Source organism: Archocentrus centrarchus, chromosome 16, assembly GCF_007364275.1.
Source record: "Archocentrus centrarchus isolate MPI-CPG fArcCen1 chromosome 16, fArcCen1, whole genome shotgun sequence".
In the NCBI taxonomy this organism is placed as follows: Eukaryota; Metazoa; Chordata; class Actinopteri; order Cichliformes; family Cichlidae; genus Archocentrus; species Archocentrus centrarchus.
The window spans coordinates 5,864,718-5,884,282 of record NC_044361.1 but is presented as its reverse complement, the minus strand read 5'-3'; the positions used below and the strand labels follow the sequence as shown (position 1 = coordinate 5,884,282).

Here is a 19,565-nt window from a genome sequence, read left to right as displayed (position 1 = left end):
ATAAATTCAATTTTGAACCAGACCTCCTGACTAAGTGAAGCACTTCTACCGATGGTATAGTAAGGTCCTAGAGGAACACTCAGTCTACACTACATGATCCACATTAAAATCCCACATTATTGTAGGTCTTTACCCACAATACAAAGCGCCTTGAGGCGACAGTTTGTTGTGATTTGGCGCTATACAAATAAAATTGAATTGAATTGAATTGAACCCAAAGCTTTCAGGGAAGTTAATCCAGTCTGTGGTCTGCTCATGGCCACACAAAAATTACTTTATTATATTTTCTATTCACACCAACGAATAAAGCCTTTCAGATTAAAAAAATAAAACACACCAGTCTAAACTTCTGAAAATATCTCCAAATGCAATAAAATAATACATATTTTGATATAATGCCCACATATACAGTATGACATTATCCCCCGTTTTATTAATATATCTTTTTAAGTGCCCCATGTCTTTGACAACTGAATAACAAAAGGCAACATGCAGGTGATAGCAGCACATTTAGAACACAAACAAATTCAAAGCCAACATTCTACACATATTGAGACATTTTAGTTTCGAACCTCCCCAAAAAATAAAGATGAATATTTTAGAGGTAGTGCTCATTTAGAACGAAATAGTGATGAACACATTAAACAGGTCGTGTGCTGGGTTTTCGTGAGCCGTGCACAGGAGCTGGTGTCTTTCTTTACTGTACCGGTAAAATAAACTATACTTGATATATAATGTAAGATTTAATTCGCTAGAGAAGCGTAAGGTGCCATATTTTATTTTATTATTATGGCTTTTTACTGCTGATGACTAAAGGTCTACTTCAGCTTTAATTAACACGTCTGTAACCTTTTATCTCTGGTGCAGAGAATACATCACTAAGAGAGTCATGTAATGAATCTCAATTAAAAATGGCATTTGCCACGTAGGTTTCAGTTGTAGATCTGCTTCTACTAAAATAACTATGAATGAGCAAATTTGTGTAAAAATAAAATGCACGTAAACCTTTCTGTCCAAGAATCTTTCCCTACATCCATAAATCAAAACGGTGTCACCTCTGCACGCCTACAGGGGGTTTAATCCCCTCGTACATAGAATTAAAAGTGCTTTTCCTTTCATTTCTCATGATCATTAGAGTCTCATGTAGACAACAAAACTGTTTATCTAAATAAATACTGCCTGTTGATGTTTCTGTAAACAAGCAAGAGATTCAAAAATGTTACTCCTAGAAAAAAATGCCAAAAGGTCCTTTAAGAAATGTTCTCAATTTCTTTCACACCCGTTAAGATTTACTATATCCATACAGATGTGTGGCATGTTTAACAACAACAGCTCGCTTTGCAAAACGGACCTGTTGACACAGAACAGCAAATTTGCACAGAATAACTGAGGTGACGGGCATGCTGGGATAGCTCCAAAAAACAGTGTCATACATCTGCGGGCATCCCAAACATTACTTTAATAAAAATATTCCCAGGAAAAACTATGCTAACAATACTGTGCAAATTATTCAGATGGAGTGAGAGCTTGTGTTTTTTTAAACCTCAGTTTTTGCTATTACTTCATAAAAATATATATAGGGAGAGAACATCAGAAACTACTGCAGCAGACAAAACACACCAGAGACAGTCTGTGGATGCCGAGTGGACTTTAAAACGGTTCATTCAAGAGATGTAAAAAGTCTTTTGAGACAGAGAAAGTGGAGGCGGTTCCGATGGATGTTAAGAGTCTGACTGGCTCCAGGTTGAAGGAGGATGATGGGAGCTGATGGGAACAGAGAGGTGGACTGGGTGTGGTGTGGTTTTGGGGTCAAGTTGGAGATGGAATTATAGAACCTTCTGGAGGATGGCGTTGGGGACTTCCAAAGTCTCGTCCTTCACCAGAACAATGTCATAAGAGTCCAGATATTTGTCCAGCCGTTCCTCCACCTGCAGAGAGAGGCCGCAAGGAAAAGGTTAGGAGACAGTTCATGTAATGGATCTTCAGGTGCTATCCCATTATTGCCTTCCTGACGCTGAATGGCTGTAACACCGATAACACAGACGAGATCTTTGCTATATTTTAGGATCTACGTATGCGTGCCATGGTTGTGGTACCTTGTCATTGAGGAAGCCGATCTTTAGGATGTTCTCCACATTGGGCGCACCGTCAGCCATAGTGAGGTCTCCCAGTGAATCACCCAACAGGATGATGTTGGAGTACTCCTTGAGTTGTTTGAAGTAGTCTGTGTTCCGCAGGGCACCGTCATGTTTGTTGTACACGTGGATCAGCTCACCTTTAAATCCCTTCAGGACGCCCTGCAAGACAACAAAAAGAGACAATGAGCCTGTTGAGCCAATGTTTTTCAATTTCTCTACAGATGAACTGTGAACACCAGAAGACTCAGAAATGAGGAGTTTGTCGTTCATGCGAGACTCACATTGTCATCGAAGTCCATGAAGTTGGAGACAACCTTGATGTTGGGGTGGTAGACTCCGGCCTGGTGGATGATTTCCTCTAGGACATCTCCTAGGCCAGCGGAGAAAATGAATACAGGAACATTGTGCTGATGCAGGCGATCAAAGAACTGCTCAAAGCCTTCTCTGAAATCCAACACAGGTACAGTTTATCATTCACACTCTGCTCCAAAACGATTCACACACGTCATTTAGTTTCCTCCACGTCTTCCTCAACAAATACCTGAGGGCAACATCAGACTCTCTGACCACCTCTGGAAGCTTGTCTTTCTCTAACCGCTGCTCCACAAGCAGCGAGTGAGATTTGAAATACCTGTAAACACACAAAAGCCATCTTACATTTAGAATGGTAGGCCTCATACATACAACATACAAAAGCAAAGTGATTGCGTGAGTTTGTACAGGTGTGGTAGTTTGTGTGTGACTCACCACTCTACCATAAACGGGTATTTCTCCTCCATGGTGAGGTGAGGGTCGATCTCAATGGGATAGTATTTATTCTTCAACTGTAGCAACTTCTGCCTGCACTCTTCTGTTACCAATTTGCAGTTATCAATGATATCTGTGCAAAGGAAACAGAATGACAATAACATAATGCATGATTAACACAGGAGAATGGGAATTTATGTTTACATTTCTGACATCCTAAAATGCTTCATAACATAAAGAAACATCTAATCTTTGTTGTGTTTTACTTACTGTGACATGTTGGACAGCGTTTGCCGTTAACAGAGAATTTGCTTAACGTCATGTCGAAGTCTGTGATGATCTGAAATAATCAAGAGCACTTTGTTTACCGGAACCACAACTGACTGAATCAGACACCGAAAGAAACAAAGGGCGTTAAAGGGAAGCCAAGATCCTTCAAATCAGCTCATTTAAGTAGTAATCTAATCAAGGAACCCAGTAGTTAGTCTGGTGACTTAGTCAATGTGGGCAAAGGCCATTTTTCAGGTAGCCAGTGGATCCCTGGGTCAAAACGTCCTGTTCCGTGCAAGTTATGTTTAAAAACAGCACATTTAAAAAAAGCTAATAATAAGATACATTTTCATTTGACTATGGCCAGTGGGCAGACGCTGTTTTTTTGTCACAGGTATATTTTGGACTGTTTACCTGCATTCAGCTAAAGCCTGGTGAAACCTGTTGGGCCATTTGGCTTTTCCATTCGCTGCAGCCTCACGAGGTTCTTCACCATCAGGGGGTGCTATTTTACCAAAAAAAACAGACTGGCGTGCTCTAATCTCAAACTGATGTTTTACCTGCAGTTTGGAAGCTCCTCCTTTGATGAGGCCGCAGATGATGTGCTCCACCCTCTCAGGGTCCTTCATGTGGACTGTGGTCTTCTCGAATTGCGGCATCTGGAGGGACAAAGAGAAAAGCAGAGGCACATTAGTGCGGAGGAGACCTATAAATCAAAATGTGAAACATTAATTTACCAACGTAACTGTTTCAACTTCTGAAGAGATTCTTCAGCTTTAGCAATATGTGGAAGGCTCTGGGTCTAACAGCAGCACTTAAGACTAAAGGTATGTGGTCAGAGCCTCCTGGTGTTTTTTGGTATAAAGAGAACCTGGGGCTGATTTTAACTGTAATTAATTAAATCTGAAATGTATGTGTCAAAGAGCGTGCCAAGGGAACTGAAGACCTGTCCTATCTTGAATGCACCTCCCATATACGCATTTTACTCAAACCGAACTACAATCACTGCAGCACCACCTCCAGCATATGAACACAGTGTTCCCTGGTGTGCGCACAGAGTTTCAGGGTCATGAAGCAGCTGATGTTTGGAATCTGTCAGTGTTGTATAACAGTGACACCCTGCAGATAGGAGGTAAACTTCAACCCTTGTTTTTAAGTTAATTACATCGGTATGAGCTCTCTCTCGCTGGACAAGATTGTCCTCAAAGCTGCCCCATAACTTTTATCAATCAGTTTTCATCCAGAAGCCTCACCAAACAAACTCTTCTGAGCCCCCCCAAAAAATAAAATCTCATTCATTTTAATTTAATGCCAATTCCTGCCTTTTAATCTGCTGACATTTCTAAATGCTACAAACAGCAGAATAACTCAGATCATTTTGTGCATTTTTAGATATACAATATACCAGGCAACCTTAGAATTTGACTGAATTTAGGAGAAATTAGAAATATTTTGTAAAGAATTTGACTTGATTTTTCAGTTATCAACAATATTTCCATCACTTTCTACCAGTTACAAGTTGGTTGTGTCTTTTCCTTGAGAGTGCATCTTCGTGTATGAGTCCTGGCAATTTGTGGCCCCTGTGTCACCTACTGTAGCAGGAAGTACCATGAAAGGTGGTTATGAGTACTCTGGCAGGTGTTTATACGTCTGTATTCACATGTCTGTCAGTGCAGTAGCACTGTAACTGCAGGAGGCAGCCATGAAACTTTAGAGTGGAGCTCAGATAAAATAAATCTCATGTCATGATGCTTATAATATTTCCTGGTTAACTGCATCCATAATGTCTAATTGCAGGGCATGAAGTGTGTTGGGAGGCACTAGTGTCACACCAACATAATCAACATGCTGTTTTATACTTTTGCAGTTTTTTTTTTATGTCCCATTGTCCCTCACTCACCATTTATTTAGAGGGCAGCTTAGACTTTTCAGCCCACAGAACATTGCAAAGATGGCTACTAAGTGGCAAGACACTCCTAAAGGACTCTGAGCATATTCTGAGATAGATATGATTCAACCCAACATTACTGAATAAATAAGACACATATTACATGTTTCCCTGTGATACACACTCTCTCACAGACAATCTCACAATATGAGAGATTATTATCTGGTGCATAAACATGCATTTGATCAGAGAGTGGCTGTTATGGTCTCACCACTGGATGGTCTGCCAAGTTGGTTTAAGGACTCACACAGGACAGGTTTTGAATGACAAATGGAGGAAATAATAAAAACAAAGTGCATCATTGCAATAATTTTTGTTGCTCCAGAGACTAAGTTTTAAATACAGTCTGGGCCTCCGCTGCTGAATACGCCTTTCACTGAAAAATGTCTATAATTTTGTGTTTCATGGAGCAACAAATAACAGACAGCAACCTGCAATTAGTCGAGAGGAGGCCAGTCTCAAATGTTGTCTGACAGTCCTCCCACAGGCCGAGTGACCTCATGTGTTCGAGGGAATGAGCGTGTTTGTGTAAAGATGCTAAATTAGCATGTCGTGCAACAATTCAGCTTGAGTAACACCACACCCGTTATTTCACAAGGAAGGAATGGGTACGTTAAGCCAATGATGGGTGAAAGTCCAGAAAAGCTTGGTGATTTTTTTTTTTGTTGTTGTTGTTTTCTGTGATGTTTCAAGGGACGGTTATGTGTGTTTATATGTCACAGACAGCAATTTCACCATCTCACAACCACCCCCACCCAGTTACAGTAGATATACACAATTTGACATCTTAGCACCTCATAAATTACTCTGATCCTTAAACACGACACTCAAAACATTAAAAAGCTAACAGTTAACCTCAGTTCAAGCACGCAAACATTTTCTCTAATTTCACATCTGTTGAGAGAAGAGTTGTGAGTCACTCTGAGAAGGATAAGATTACATTTGTTTAAAGGAGATTTAATGCTCTGCCAGAGGGGTGACCTACTTAAAAGCACTCAAATAATGAAAGGACAGTTTTACAGGGTATTTTTCACTAATGGCAGTGACATTTAAACTCACTTATTATGAAATGCTGCTTTACAGCCTGCTTTTTTGTGTGTCTAACAACATTACAAATCACCAAATTTGGGAAATGTCTTTCCAAATTCAAGACAACGTTTTAAACTAAAACTTTTTAGTTTCAAACATGAAAATGCTTAAAAATGTTGTGAACACTGGCAGCAAGAAATTGTTGAACTAAATGTTATTTTACAATAAATATATATCAGAACTGCCTGCAGTCTAAAACCCAAACACCCCACCTTCCCACACACACACACACACACACACACACACACACACACACACACACACACACACACACTCTTACTTACCTTAGGTCTGGTGTCTCAGCTAAAACGAGAGTGAAGAAAGGATTGTGTGGCTCCAGAGGCCTTATATATCTACAGCAACAGCAAGAGAGGGAGGGGCTGTTGCTGAAAATAGATTAGGCAACATGAGCCCTCCCCTTACACAGACAAGCACAAACACTGGAATACAGTGACCTCTGTCAACACACACACACACACACACTTAAATAGCTGTGAAACTGAGCCAGTGGAGGAAAATGGCATTGGTTCAGTGATGTTCCAGTGATGTGACCTTTGACCCCTTTTCTTTTCTTTTTTTGTAAAGGCAACCTTTAAAATCAATTAGAAGGGGTTGATGACTGCTGCTGAGCATGCACATTTTTAACACCTCTCCTCGCAGAAACGCACAAATGCAGCAAAATGCTTGACAATGCATTAAAAGTCACCGGGGCCAACGTTCAGTGTGAGTATCAGGCTGTTTGGTCCTACAGTGGTCAGTCACACGTGACACATCAACTAACGGGCATGCCTCACATGCATGCAAACACACACACACACACATATTTTACAGTCTTATGCTCATCTTTCTGGTGCTGATCACACAGATCTGCACAAACACAGAAACATGCAAACTACCCTGTCTTTACATTTCTGGTTGTGTCTGAACATGTCCTAAATGTTTAAATATATGCGCATACGTCAGTAGTCTGGCTGAGCAAGTTCTTGTATTAAAGTCAACTCCTAGGCTACTCTTCTTCTACCAATATGTAATCAACCAGCTGATATGTAATTTAATCAGTAAAATGTCTGATCAATAGAGTTATCAGTAAAATCCATTACTCGTCTTGGCATTTGGCTGAGAAACCTGCAGCTTGTGATGGATAACATTTAGAAACCTGGTCAAGTCTCACATGTTTGGCACACTTTTGTGAACTCCAAGTCAAGAAGTAATTAGTAAGTAATTAGATCGATATATAAAATGACAAGTAAAAGCGAGATTAGGTAATTGTTTTAAGAATAATCGGTTCTTCCTGTTACAAATTAAGATAGCTTTGTTTTAGCAGTGAAACACACCCTCAGCTCAGCAGACGCTGCTATGACCAATAACTACTGACTCACTATGATTTTCATTTTTATTTGTAGTATTTGTGGAGTGTACACAATAGTATCATTAAAGACGTGAATAAATAACAAAATGGAAAACATGCTGTTAACTGGCCTATGTTAAAAAGGCAGCTCTGACATAACCCTTCTCATATCAGCTGATATTCCACTTGTTTGAATATTATATTATCAGGTCAAAAAAAAGGCATCAGTAAAATCCATCACCGGCAGTGGTATTTGGTCTCTCCACCAAATAACTCCTGAAAATCATTCCCAAAAGTCCCAAAGGTCCAGCACCAGCCAGCAGATACTGACTCTGTTAAAGGTGAATTTAATGTATTCCCAACATCAAAGGGAAGCAAAATTCCTGGAGTAATGAAAATGTTCTTAGATGCATCTTTGCATATCAATCACTAAAAAAAATAAAAATAAATTAGCATTGCATGCATGAGCATTGCTCATGCAGTCCACGGTTATATTTATCATATAATAAAATGTGGTAAATATTTTGTGTCATGCTGTTTAGGCCAGATAAATGAATGAGCCACAAGTAAATACTATTTCAGATAATGTTTGAATGAGGAAAATATTTAAAAATAAATAAAAGACCCTTAAAAAAAAAGGGGGGGGGGGGGGGCACTGTATAGTCTGCATACATGAAATTAAAGCCAGACTTACTAATGAGTTGCACTAGGTAAAACTGGGTTATGGTGTAAAAAAAAAACAAAAAAAAAAACAGGACTGTTGGTATTTACAAAGACAGTGCAGTGATAAGTTTGGGTATAAGAGATGGGAACTCAGACTTTTGCCACGGACCCTGTTACATATGCATTTCTGGGAGCCGCAAAATATAGGGAGAGGAATATTTAAAAATCAAGCACGCAAACTGACTTACTAACATTTGTGACATGCATTTTACTGCTGACCGCACCAACATTTAACTACGAAAAAACTGACTGTGCCTGTGTTTGGAAAACAGTGCAAATTTTTGCCCCGTTTAGTAAATCTGGCCCTTGATGCCATATCTAAGTTTCTTTGATTTATTGCTGAAGCCTCAGGGTACGTAAGCACCTCAAGTCTGTTTACAACGTTCATGAAGTGGGTGCAGCCTATAAGAATTCTGTTATCAGCACTTCAGAGAACGCAAAAAGGAACTGTTGCATAACAAGATTTGGACCTTTGTGCAACACTGACCCGACGCTGCAGGCTTGATTTTCGCTGAGCAAGGCTTGGCTCCCTGCTGTCTGCACTGCTGGTGTTGTTGCTATAAGATGACAGGGACAGGATCATGAGTTGACCTCGTCTTCTTTTCTGATGGCCTTGACTGCCTCACATACCACAACACCCAGAAATTAGGTCAACTCTCTCTGGTTACACCTCATCCCCCACAACAGGTCCCTGCAGCACATCTATGGGCCTCACAGGAACACAGCACCAACAGCTGACCCCCCCCCAGTTTTACAAGAGGAGGTCCAGTGACTTTGATTTAGCTATGAGGCAGTATAACACAGTTTCTGTTCAAACACTGCCTTCTTGTACTTTGGTTATGCAAATCAAGTGGCAAAAAGTGTCTTAATGCCTGAATAATTCTGTGCAAATGTGTGGCATTACTTTTAGTGTGAAATGTGCAATATGTTTTGTTTTCCACAACATTAATCTAGCTGCTGTCACAGCTCACCCAAAATGCAAACACTCAACTAACATCTATCCTTGCACCAAGAGCCAGTTCTAATCAGACTGCCAGTTCCACGGGGATAAACAATGGAGGGCTCTGATATTTTTAGGCATACAGTGGGATTATTGTCTTATCCATGCTGATTACATGATATTAGAATGCTATCCCGAGCCATGCACTGCACAGGTTTTAGTATTTCCAGGTGTTTGATTAGAATGAATTCATCTGTTTTTCCCCCTAAAAAACCCCCCAAAAAACCACCACCAACAACAAAAAAAAAAAAAAAAAAAAATCCACATTCAATTTGCTTGGTTAGAAAATATTGCATATTTGCATGTGGCTATAAAGACCTAAAAGGATTTTTAATATCAAAATTTGCATGGCTTCTATCATAGCCTTGGAGAGATGGCCCACCCACCCAAGATGCTGCATGGTATAGAAACATAATTGTGTTATTTACTTAATTTATGTTCACTTAACTCATTAGAAAGACTTATCTGTCATATACAGTAATGCTAGTTTCTCTGCCTTTGTTTTTTTTGCATGTATGTTACTGTAAGACCAAAAAAAAGCTTCCCAAAAAGTGTTAAATTGTCTCAAATGACCAAATCCCATAGCTCACTTGAGTCTGAACAGAGGTTATTGTTAGGTTCAGGATGCTGTGACCCAATCCTTGCGTGCCCAGGTCAAAGTTCAAGATCAAGGACTAAATGCATAGCCTCACTCAGTGTATCTCCACCCTGATGTTCATGAGCTATGACTTCATCCCCTGTGAACATAACCTGAGAGACGACTACCTTGGAAAAGTATGAAGTTCAAATTCTGCATGCTTTCATTAAATATACTAACTTTGTACAAAGAAAAAAAAAAACAACATCTTCAACAATTTCATTGAAGTGTCAGGCAGAACAGTCTTACCACAGTCATCTATTTTTAATGTTGTCTAATGCATTTGTCTCCCTGTTCCATCCACAAACCAAAGAGCTGTTAAATCAGGAGGGACTCAGGTCTGATGAAGATTTTATAGATTCTGGTCGCAGGTCCTCTTTAAATGGCACAACAGAAGAGGAAGTATCATTTCCATCAGCCACTCAGAATGTGACCAATTCAAACGCTAACTACGGTAAAATTCTTTACCATTACAGTATACGCTCACCACACCAGTCCAAACAATCATCATTTTGAACATCTATGGATGTGTCAAAGCTGAAACCCCACATTAATCCAACCTTTGCTTCTTTTATACAGACTAAGAACGTGTGTTTTGATAGCAATACGAGCCTGGGTATGATTAATGTGTGACACAGTGCCAGTTTTTGTATCAAGGCAAGCCTTCAGTCTCCCGTTACCACACCCACACGGGGAGCTGCTATGGCTGTCAGCGTGGCAGCAATCTGTTGTTCATGATAAAGTTTGCTCGCTGGAGTAAGTGCTTGCCAACTTCATCAGAGGCTAAAACTGCCTAAGTCCAGGCTTCTTCTTCTGTCTTGAAAATTTTATTGCCATTAAAATGAAATCCATGTTTTTATGCATTCAAGATATCAAAAAACACAGGGAAAATAGTTTTCAGTGACGACCCAACTCTGATCTCAAGCGTTCTCTTTTTTGTAAGATGACAATCAAGCCTATGTATGGGTCCAAACTGAGGTTCTGAACGCACACTGCTCGTTGGTATCAGAGTTATAATAGTTTTGGATTTTACATTATAGTTTAGTTTTAGTTAGTTTTTACTTTTTTTTCTCTAATTCAGTTAGTTTTAATTCGTTTTCAGAGTGGTTTTTCTCGTTTTTATTTTTGGTTTCATGCTTAGTTTTAGTTAGTTTCAGTTAGTTTCAGTATTAGTTTTAGTATTTTCATACCTGATCAGGTGCAAGATTCAAGGCGCAAAAGTGACTATTGTGTAATGAAAACTTGACAAAAGATACAGTTTACAGAAATATAGTCAACAACCAACTGTTCACAAGACATGCTAAAATGTGTATTATTAAGGACACACATGAACATCAACAGGGAGAAACAAAGAAAAACATGAACTCCCAAACTCAATAAATTCTACAATAAACTCCACAATAAACTTCAGCATCAGTGCAGCAGATTAATAACACCTACATGTGGTGTTAAACAAAAACAAACTCTTTGAAGGAGTCAAAGCTCAAATCCAGCTGCATCCTGATGTTCTCACCACCTGAAGCTGCTTCTGTTTTAGAGCTAGCTTGGTTAGATGCTCGCTAATTAAACCTGCAGGGTCTTTGCGGCCTCTGTACACAACCTACAGAAGTTGCCGACCTCATGTCCGCATTTATGCTTGTGTAGCTGGATTGTGTGTGTTAATTACCTTGTGGTCGTGTGCAGGTGTTTGTACTCAAAGAACCTCCATACGGGACTCTGCCGCTTTCTCGGCAGACCGCAGCCATTACTTTGCGGACCAGCGCGGTGAGCGCACGCACATGCGCACTCACACAGTTGTCCTGTGGCGCTCCCAGCTTAAACTCCGAGAGCGGAAACAATGATTTCATATCAATCCACAAGGCTTAAAATGAAAGTCAGTTTATCGATAATTTCAGTTAGTTTTGTAAACTCACAATTCAGTTTTAATTAGTTATCGTTTTTTCCTTTTAATTATAGTTTTTATTTATTTCAGTTAACGACAATGTTTTTTCAATTTCAGTTTTCGTTATTTCGTTCGTTTTCGTTAACTATAATAACCCTGGTTGGTATTAAAGTCTGGCAAACAACAATAGTTCTCACAACACGCAATACCAGCAACACCTGTAAAATATTTTTCTTTTTCGATAAAAGCCAACAAATTATGCAATGAGGGGTGCTTGGGTGGCTTAGTGGTCAAGCTGGCGACCACATACATATGCCGCATTGCGGCGCGGGCGGTGCGGATTCGCGTCCTGGCCTGTCGCCAATTTGCCCGCATGTCTTCCCCTGTATCTTTCCCACATTTCCTGTCTCTCTCCACTGCTAACAAAAGCTGCTGTGCCCAAAAACGCAAAAAAATAAAATAAATAAAAATTATGCAATGAGTGAGCACAATGGGGGAAATTTGTAACAGTCTTTGCCTTATGATGTCCCTTGGGAACACAATATAACAGTATGCTATAAAAGTGGGAATCACCAGACACCCTATTTCACTCATGATAGGATGTTACTGCATTTCTTGAACATTATGTGATATAAGTATTGCAATAATTGATAGCGATAGACAGATAGATATTTATCATGTTTTTTCTATTGCAAATGATGTCTTCAAATTTTGTCAATATCTGTTTTATCCAATAAAATAAAGTGATCTCACTTGAGGGTTTTTTTTTTTTTCCTGCAAAATGAGTCAAACACACCAACACTGTCACAAAAGACCAGGACGTAGATCTGGTCAATTGTAGAAACTGTGCTATTATCCATCACAGACTGACTCTGCCCTAAGGCAAAGTCAGTCCGATATCAGTCTGTGATGGAGTCAAGTTGGTAATTACATGCAATCTATTTCTGATAATATAGCAATTAGCATGATATCATTGAAAAATCACATCTCTGTTGCTGTCTACATACAGAAATGTATAATTAACACATTTTCACATTTAGCTATTACATTTGCGTATGAGATTGCGATAAGCCCTTTTAATTTATTTAACAAAACATCTATAATTGGTGTCCCTGTATTGATATAATATGGCCACACAAAATATTACGATACTATGCGGTATCAATTTTTGTCCCACTCCTGGTATCCTACTTATAATACAACATGTGTAATAAATATCTATTTGTAAATCATTCCCAACTATTTCAGCTGTAGGATACTCAGCTTTTTTATCTCTTAACAGTCCAATCCAACACCCTGTTACTTGAAATTCACATTTTCTTTACAATGGTGTATTCATCATTACAGCCAACAAATGTACCTCCAGGTAAGCTGACGGGTTGTTTTAATCTAGTTTCTCTCTTCAAACACATACTCTATTCAAATATCTAGAAATTCTGTTTTAAATACCAGGTGTATACAATAGATTCTGGCATAGGTGCAGAAGGGAAAATTTACACTGTTCTGCCCTCCTGAGGTCAAACCAGAGAAACACGATCCAGCAAGCTCCTTCGCCTAAAAGACCCGTGTGTAAATTTTAGTGGCATCTAGTGGTGGAGTTGGAAATTGCAACCAAATAAACACCACTCACCTTACTCTCCGATTTTTACCATACACAACAGTAAAGGATCTTTCTAAAGCCAGAGTTCCTTAACATGCAACTGGGCCAACTGGAAAATATGTTGTGCTGCTAGTATAACTAGAGTTATACTATGATAAAATGAACAATGAGACCAAGAGAGCATTTCTTGTTGATCTGAACTCTTCTCCCATTTTAGCCATCACAGCACACTAACCTTTCCAACATTAACAAATGTAGCTGGTGTTTAGCAATGCCATCTCTGAAATGGTTAAGAACTCTATTTCAGCTAATCAGTACAATGTTAGGAAATATTTTGTACACAATATGACCCAAAAAGACCACCAATGGGTAATGCCCTTTCAGTCGCTGGCACGAACTGATGATGCCGGAGTAAACAAAGTAAATAACTAATCAAACACTTCACTGCTCTGCTATTTGGTTTGACTTTCAAGAGGAAACACAGTAAGTGACAGTAAAAATATAGTGGCAAAGAATAAATATTTATCTGACAGCAGGCTTAAGAGATTGAGATCATGACTATTTGAGCCATCTGGTGTCACCACCCACACTCCACTTCAATGTAAACAGTGAAATCCTATAAATAAAAGGGATTAAACTTTTTTTTTTTTCCCCATTTTTGGCCACAGCGGCTTTTTGTGACAGTGGAGAGAGACAGGAAACGGGGGAAAAGATACGCAGGCAAATCAGCGCCGGGCCGGGACGCGAACCTGCGCCGCCCGCACCGCAACGTGGCGTGTGTATGTGGTCGCCGGCTTCGCCACTAAGCCACCAATCTTAAAGAAGATTTAAAATACTGGTGTCAGTGTTAGTACAACATGTCAGAGTTCCTTTTGTACAAAAATGCCAATTTTGGGTGTGTCAAAGATAAACTGAAGGAGCTGCCTTGATAACAAAGACATTTCGACAAAGCAATGAAAGAAATACAGGTGTCTAATAAATTATTTTATATTATTAAGAAAAACATAACTCACTACTGGCAAACAGCAGAGATACCTTATTGTTAATGTTTCACAACCCAACAACAACCATGGCTAGGCATAATTGGCAGGGTGGAGAGTGAGACCGAGATCATCTTCTTGTGAAAATAATACAGCCAAACACTGATATAAATAACAATTCTGCTTGTGAGTGGAAGTTAAAGACCGATATAATTCACTCAGATGATATCTAATGGTTGATGTTTGGTTTATTTCAGTGTTTCCTTTGTTGTGGAAATGAATCATTCACTCATCTTTATTCCTTGATGTTGAAATGTGCTATACATGATTTAACAGCTGACTTTGAATTAAGATCTAGAAAAAAAAAAAACAAAAAAAAAAAAAAAAAGGAGAAAAAGTTCGAGATCCACTTTAACAGCTTCTTTTCCACAGCTGTGCTTTGCATGGTCACGGTTTGCTAGGCAACAGGAGCTTTGCTGAGGTAAGGGCAGGTGATGCAGAAATGAAGGCTAGAACGTCCAACTTCACAGTCACTCACTTCCAGCCTTTGCTGTTTTCGGAGGACCCGGTCTATGTAGGCCGGGTCCTCCGAAGGATGCAGAACCTGAATTGAATACAATTCAACAGGCAGGTAAAACAGGAAGTAACTGAGCATGTAAGCAAAAATGCAGACTTTACACAGAGGAAGAATGCAGGCATAATAAGCAAGGAAACAGACGCATGAATGAACAAAACATGAGCGACAAGACACCAGAGGGAGGGCACATTATGCTGAGAAAGACACAGAGGGAGGCAGGAAAACAAACTCAAGGAATTAACCAAACTACATACAAAAGAAACAGGACCAGGACTGAGAATAAAATCCATCCATCCATTCACTTCCGCTTATCCTCTTCAGGGTCGCGGGGGGGCTGGAGCCCAGCTGACGTAGGGTGAGAGGCAGGGTACACCCTGTACAGGTCGCCAGCCTGTCGCAGGGCCAACACAGAGAGACACACACAACATCCACACTCACATCCATGCTCTCATTCACACCTATGGGCAATTTAGAGTAGCCAATTAACCTAACCCCAGTAAGTGCATGTTTTTGGACTGTGGGAGGAAACCGGAGTACCTGGAGAAAACCCACACAGACACAGAGAGAGAGAGGCCTGGGCCAAGGTGGAATCGAACCCAGACCTTCCAGACGGTATTCTAACTGAACAAAATCATGAAGAAAAATAACACAGCATAGAAGGCCATGGGATGTTATTTTATTTTATCCACAGGTGTCTGGAGGAGCATACGTAGGCTGCCATGACAGACTGCTACTTCCACTGTATGGTTTTATACTTCCGGTTACCCAAAGTTAGAGCCAGAGTTAATGACAAAATTTGGTTACTTTGTGCTGTAACAGGCGGCTTTATTAGTTGGAACATGAGCTCGGATTCAACTTGTGTTGTTGTCGGTTGTCACTACATCAGTCTGTACATTTTTTCAAATTATTTTATTCTGTAAATTTGTTCTTTTTCCCCAAAATTATACTACCCAGTTGCACATCCTATTACTGTATTTTTTCCTTATGTTTTAAGTTTTCCTTTAATGTACAGCCTCTTATTTTTTTTACGTTATTTTATTTATAGTGTGACACTACAGCATATAGCCCACACAAAGCTTTAACAATGCATGCCTTCATGTAAACGCGTAGCAGTTAGCAAGATGACAGCTGCGCAACTCCCCGATCACAGCCTTCAGCCAGTCCAGTGTTTCTGTTTCAGTGATCTGAACATTCTGATATCCAGATAAGTGACATACCCTCCACAGAATAGCTGCCGCATGACCACATGATTTCCCTAATCGTTGATACAGGAACAGCTGACTGTCTCCACCACTCCACTTTCCCTTAGCACGACCCATGCTAAGTGCTTAGCTTGGCCGATGCTCTGGCTCGGCTCTACAGCTGCTTTAAGGAAAACAACGTTGCCTTGTTTGTTCAGCATTACTTTATTGATTATTTGAAGGTAATCTGGTGCTCTTATAATTATGTGATTCCTCGCCATCAACACCTTCGGAAAAAACAAAGTAATTGATAATGTCGATGTAGCTGACTTCAGGCCATAATTTCATGTCATTTACACAAGTGACGGGTGAGGCACTGTTACTGAATTGTCCTCGCTGCTTTTTAAAACATCCTTGCAATGTATCCACCTCTGATGTGGTACCATTTAGGCCAGGTAAAAGAAACTGCAGTGCCAAATGTTTAAATGAACGGCAAGTGTGTAAGCCCGCAACTGTAAACAACAGCTCAAATGGAAGTAAAATACCGGCTTCTGCTAAGAACTATGGGTAATGGCGCGAAGTCAGGAATGCTGTAGTAAATGGTACTACCACCAGGAGGAGGCCCCGTGGTAGACCCAGGACACACTGGGGAGCAGAGGTGGCCAAAGTACTGACATTCTGTACTTAAGTAGAAGTACAAGTACTTGTGTTAAAAACTTCTCTGGTAAAAGTTGAAGTACTGGTTCAACTTCTGTACTCAAGTAAAAGTAAAAAAGTACAGGCTCTGAAATCTACTCAAAGTAAGAAAGTAAAAGTAGCTCCTTGGAGGATGTTTCTACTTCTTTCTTACCCCTTCTTCTTACCCCTGGCCTAAGGGAAGCATGCATAGTGCAAATAAAACTGGTTCTACCACAGAACCCTGTGGAACTCCATAATAACCCTTGGTGTGTGAAGACTCCCCATTTACATGAACAAATTGGAGTCTATTACATAAATATGATTCAAACCACTGCGGCAGAGTACCTTTAATACCTATGGCATGCTCTAATCTCTGTAATAAAATTTTATTGTCAACAGTACTGCAAACTGCATTGTGGTCCAGCAGGATAAGCAGAGATATGAGTCCACTGTCAAAGGCCATAAGAAGGTCATTTGCAACCTTCACTAATGCTGCTGCTGTACTGTGATGAATTCTGAAACCCAGTTGAAACTCTTCAAATAAACCGTTCCTCTGCAGATGATCAGTTAGTTATTTTACAACTACTCTTTCAAGAATTTTTGAGAGAAAGGGAAGGTTGAAGATTGGCATTAGCTAAAACAGCTGGGTCAAGTGATGGCTTTAAGTAATGGTTTAATTACAGGGGCAGCAGCACGGTGGTTAGCACTGCTGCCTCACAGTTAGAATAACATCTAGAAGGGTTCGATTCCACCTTGGCCCAGGTCTCTTTCTCACTGTGTGGAGTTTGCATGTTCTCCCCGTGTCTGCATTGGTTTGCTCCGGGTACTCCGGTTTCCTCCCACAGTCCAAAGACATGCATGATCATTACGTTAGGTTAACTGGAAACTCTAAATTGCCCATAGGTGTGAATGTGAGTGTGGATGGTTGTCTGTCCCTTTGTGTTGGCCCTGGTGACCTCTCCTATGTCAGCTGGGATAGGCTTCAACACCCCCCCTAACAGGATAAGCTGAAGAGAATGGATGGATGGTTTAATTACAGCCACCTTAAAAGCCTGTGGTACATAGACAACTAATACAGATAGATTGATCATGTTTAAGATTTGAGCAGTCTAGTAGAAATGGGGTCTAAAAAACACACTGATGGTCTGGAGGAAGTAACTACTTAAGTTAACTCAGAAAGATCAATATGAGAGAGTCTAAACAAATACCAGCAGTGCTGAAAGCAGCCGAACATAAAGATATGCCTTTGAATGAAGAAATGGAATCCTAAATAAATAAAAATATTTGGTGAGATATGAAGCGTATATGTGTATGTGATTTTTGTGTTGGTTTTATAGACATATATAAAAAATTAATTACTGGTTGTTTTTTGGTCCGTTGAACAATAATCAGGAAATAGAAGCACTACCGTGAAACTTAGAGAAGAAGCGCAAGAAAATTTGAGCGGCCGGCGGCTATCTTGACTTTTACTCACCATCTCTATGATTCTGGTTTTCTTCCCAGCTCGCTTCTTTTTGGCAACGATGTACTGGGCCAGAACCACCCCGCTGAACAAAGCACACACACTGGCGGTGGCCGCGGCTCCGACCTTCACCACGGCCGTCCTATCCATGACAGGCCGCCGACCGACAAGTCCCGTCCTTCCTACTGATGCAATCACCAATGATCGTCTATACAGACGAGGACCAGTCACTATGCGGTGAAAATATGTGATTTTCTAATAAATTAAATCGAAACAGATCATAATTTGCCAATTGCTTAGCAGCAGCACATAAGCTAGCAAGCTTGACACATGCTACTAGGCTAATCTTAAAATCGATAGCTTTCCAAGCATATATTCAAAATAAACTCACCTTATGGCTTCTGATACAGAAGTCCTTTCCAAAAACCTGAACTCTGCTAAACCATCGTGAGCTTTTCTTGTGTCTTCTTGTGGATATATACACAAGAATTTACAGAACAGTGGTTTTCTTCGTTCCCTGACTTCCCAGTTGATAAATTCAAAGTAAAATTTCCGCTCGAACAGGAAGTACCAAATAAAAGCACCAAAATGCGCGCTAAACCCAAACTTTTCATCTGCATGTAATCCAAAAATGCTGTAATAAGTGGAATAACAGTAATTGTTTTTGTCTACATAAGCATACTTGTGCGTACTTATAGCCTTCAGTCACAATAATTATAATGTACATGGTTCAGTTTCCTTAGATGTTATTTAACCATCAGTAAGTCTGGCTGCCTCTCGCCCTATGACAGCTGAGATATCCCTTTTTTTGGTTTCCTCGGTCTGAGCATTTTCGGCTTAAGGTTTTGAAACCATATATTACGAGCAAAAATGGGATTTATGCTTCTGCATTAAAATTACACCATAGGTACCACAAATCCCTGTAAAACCCTGCACCAGCCAGCACGGTTGTATCAAGACATCTAAAGTAGAAATAAAGCAGTTCTACAAAATGCACAATGAACCTCCACAAGCAGGTCTGACACCCATCCAAAGTGTGTGGTGATGAAAATGTCCAGACAGCGCTTTAGGGTCTTATTTAGAGACCGTTTGGTGGTCCAGAAAAGACAGAGAAAAGGAACAAAATATCCACAAATGAAGTTCAGAAATGAGGGAATATTTGGTACTTTGATTTTTTTTTGGCCTTTTCACAGCTTTAGTTGATAGTTTATGGAGTGGAGAGCGACAAGGAAGTGGGAGGAGAAACAGGGAGGACACGCGGTGTAAATGGCAACAGGTTGGGACTCGAACCTGCACCTACCGCAC

At 40.0% G+C, this 19,565-nt stretch overlaps 1 protein-coding gene across 3 annotated transcripts; it reads right to left on the bottom strand.

Moving 5' to 3' along the window:
• Positions 1–253: 253 nt before the first annotated feature.
• On the bottom strand, positions 254–18,806 carry nt5c3a (5'-nucleotidase, cytosolic IIIA). 3 transcript variants are annotated; one of them, XM_030749751.1, is made up of 9 exons: positions 18,652–18,806; positions 18,273–18,468; positions 3,716–3,814; positions 3,156–3,225; positions 2,886–3,018; positions 2,680–2,769; positions 2,420–2,582; positions 2,097–2,297; positions 254–1,928 (listed from the first exon to the last, which is right to left on the bottom strand). In XM_030749751.1, exons 2-9 carry the CDS (start codon positions 18,408–18,410, stop codon positions 1,827–1,829), a joined length of 996 nt encoding a protein of 331 aa, XP_030605611.1. In that variant the 5' UTR covers positions 18,411–18,468; positions 18,652–18,806; the 3' UTR covers positions 254–1,826. The 3 variants fall into 3 exon arrangements, with proteins under 3 accessions (XP_030605611.1, XP_030605612.1, XP_030605613.1); XM_030749752.1 differs by having other exon boundaries at positions 18,273–18,490; positions 18,652–18,801; XM_030749753.1 differs by lacking the exons at positions 18,273–18,468; positions 18,652–18,806 and adding an exon at positions 6,477–6,532.
• Between the last annotated feature and the right edge of the window lie 759 nt (positions 18,807–19,565).

Excerpts from the sequence above, each read along its gene's own strand:
- nt5c3a (XM_030749751.1), bottom strand. The coding sequence starts at position 18,410 with ATGGATAGGACGGCCGTGGTGAAGGTCGGAGCCGCGGCCACCGCCAGT. Across the intron at positions 3,226-3,715 it reads GAGGAGCTTCCAAACTGCAG|ATCATCACAGACTTCGACAT; the intron begins GTAAAACATCAG and ends TGATTATTTCAG. Across the intron at positions 3,019-3,155 it reads ACGCTGTCCAACATGTCACA|ATATCATTGATAACTGCAAA; the intron begins GTAAGTAAAACA and ends TCCTTTGCACAG.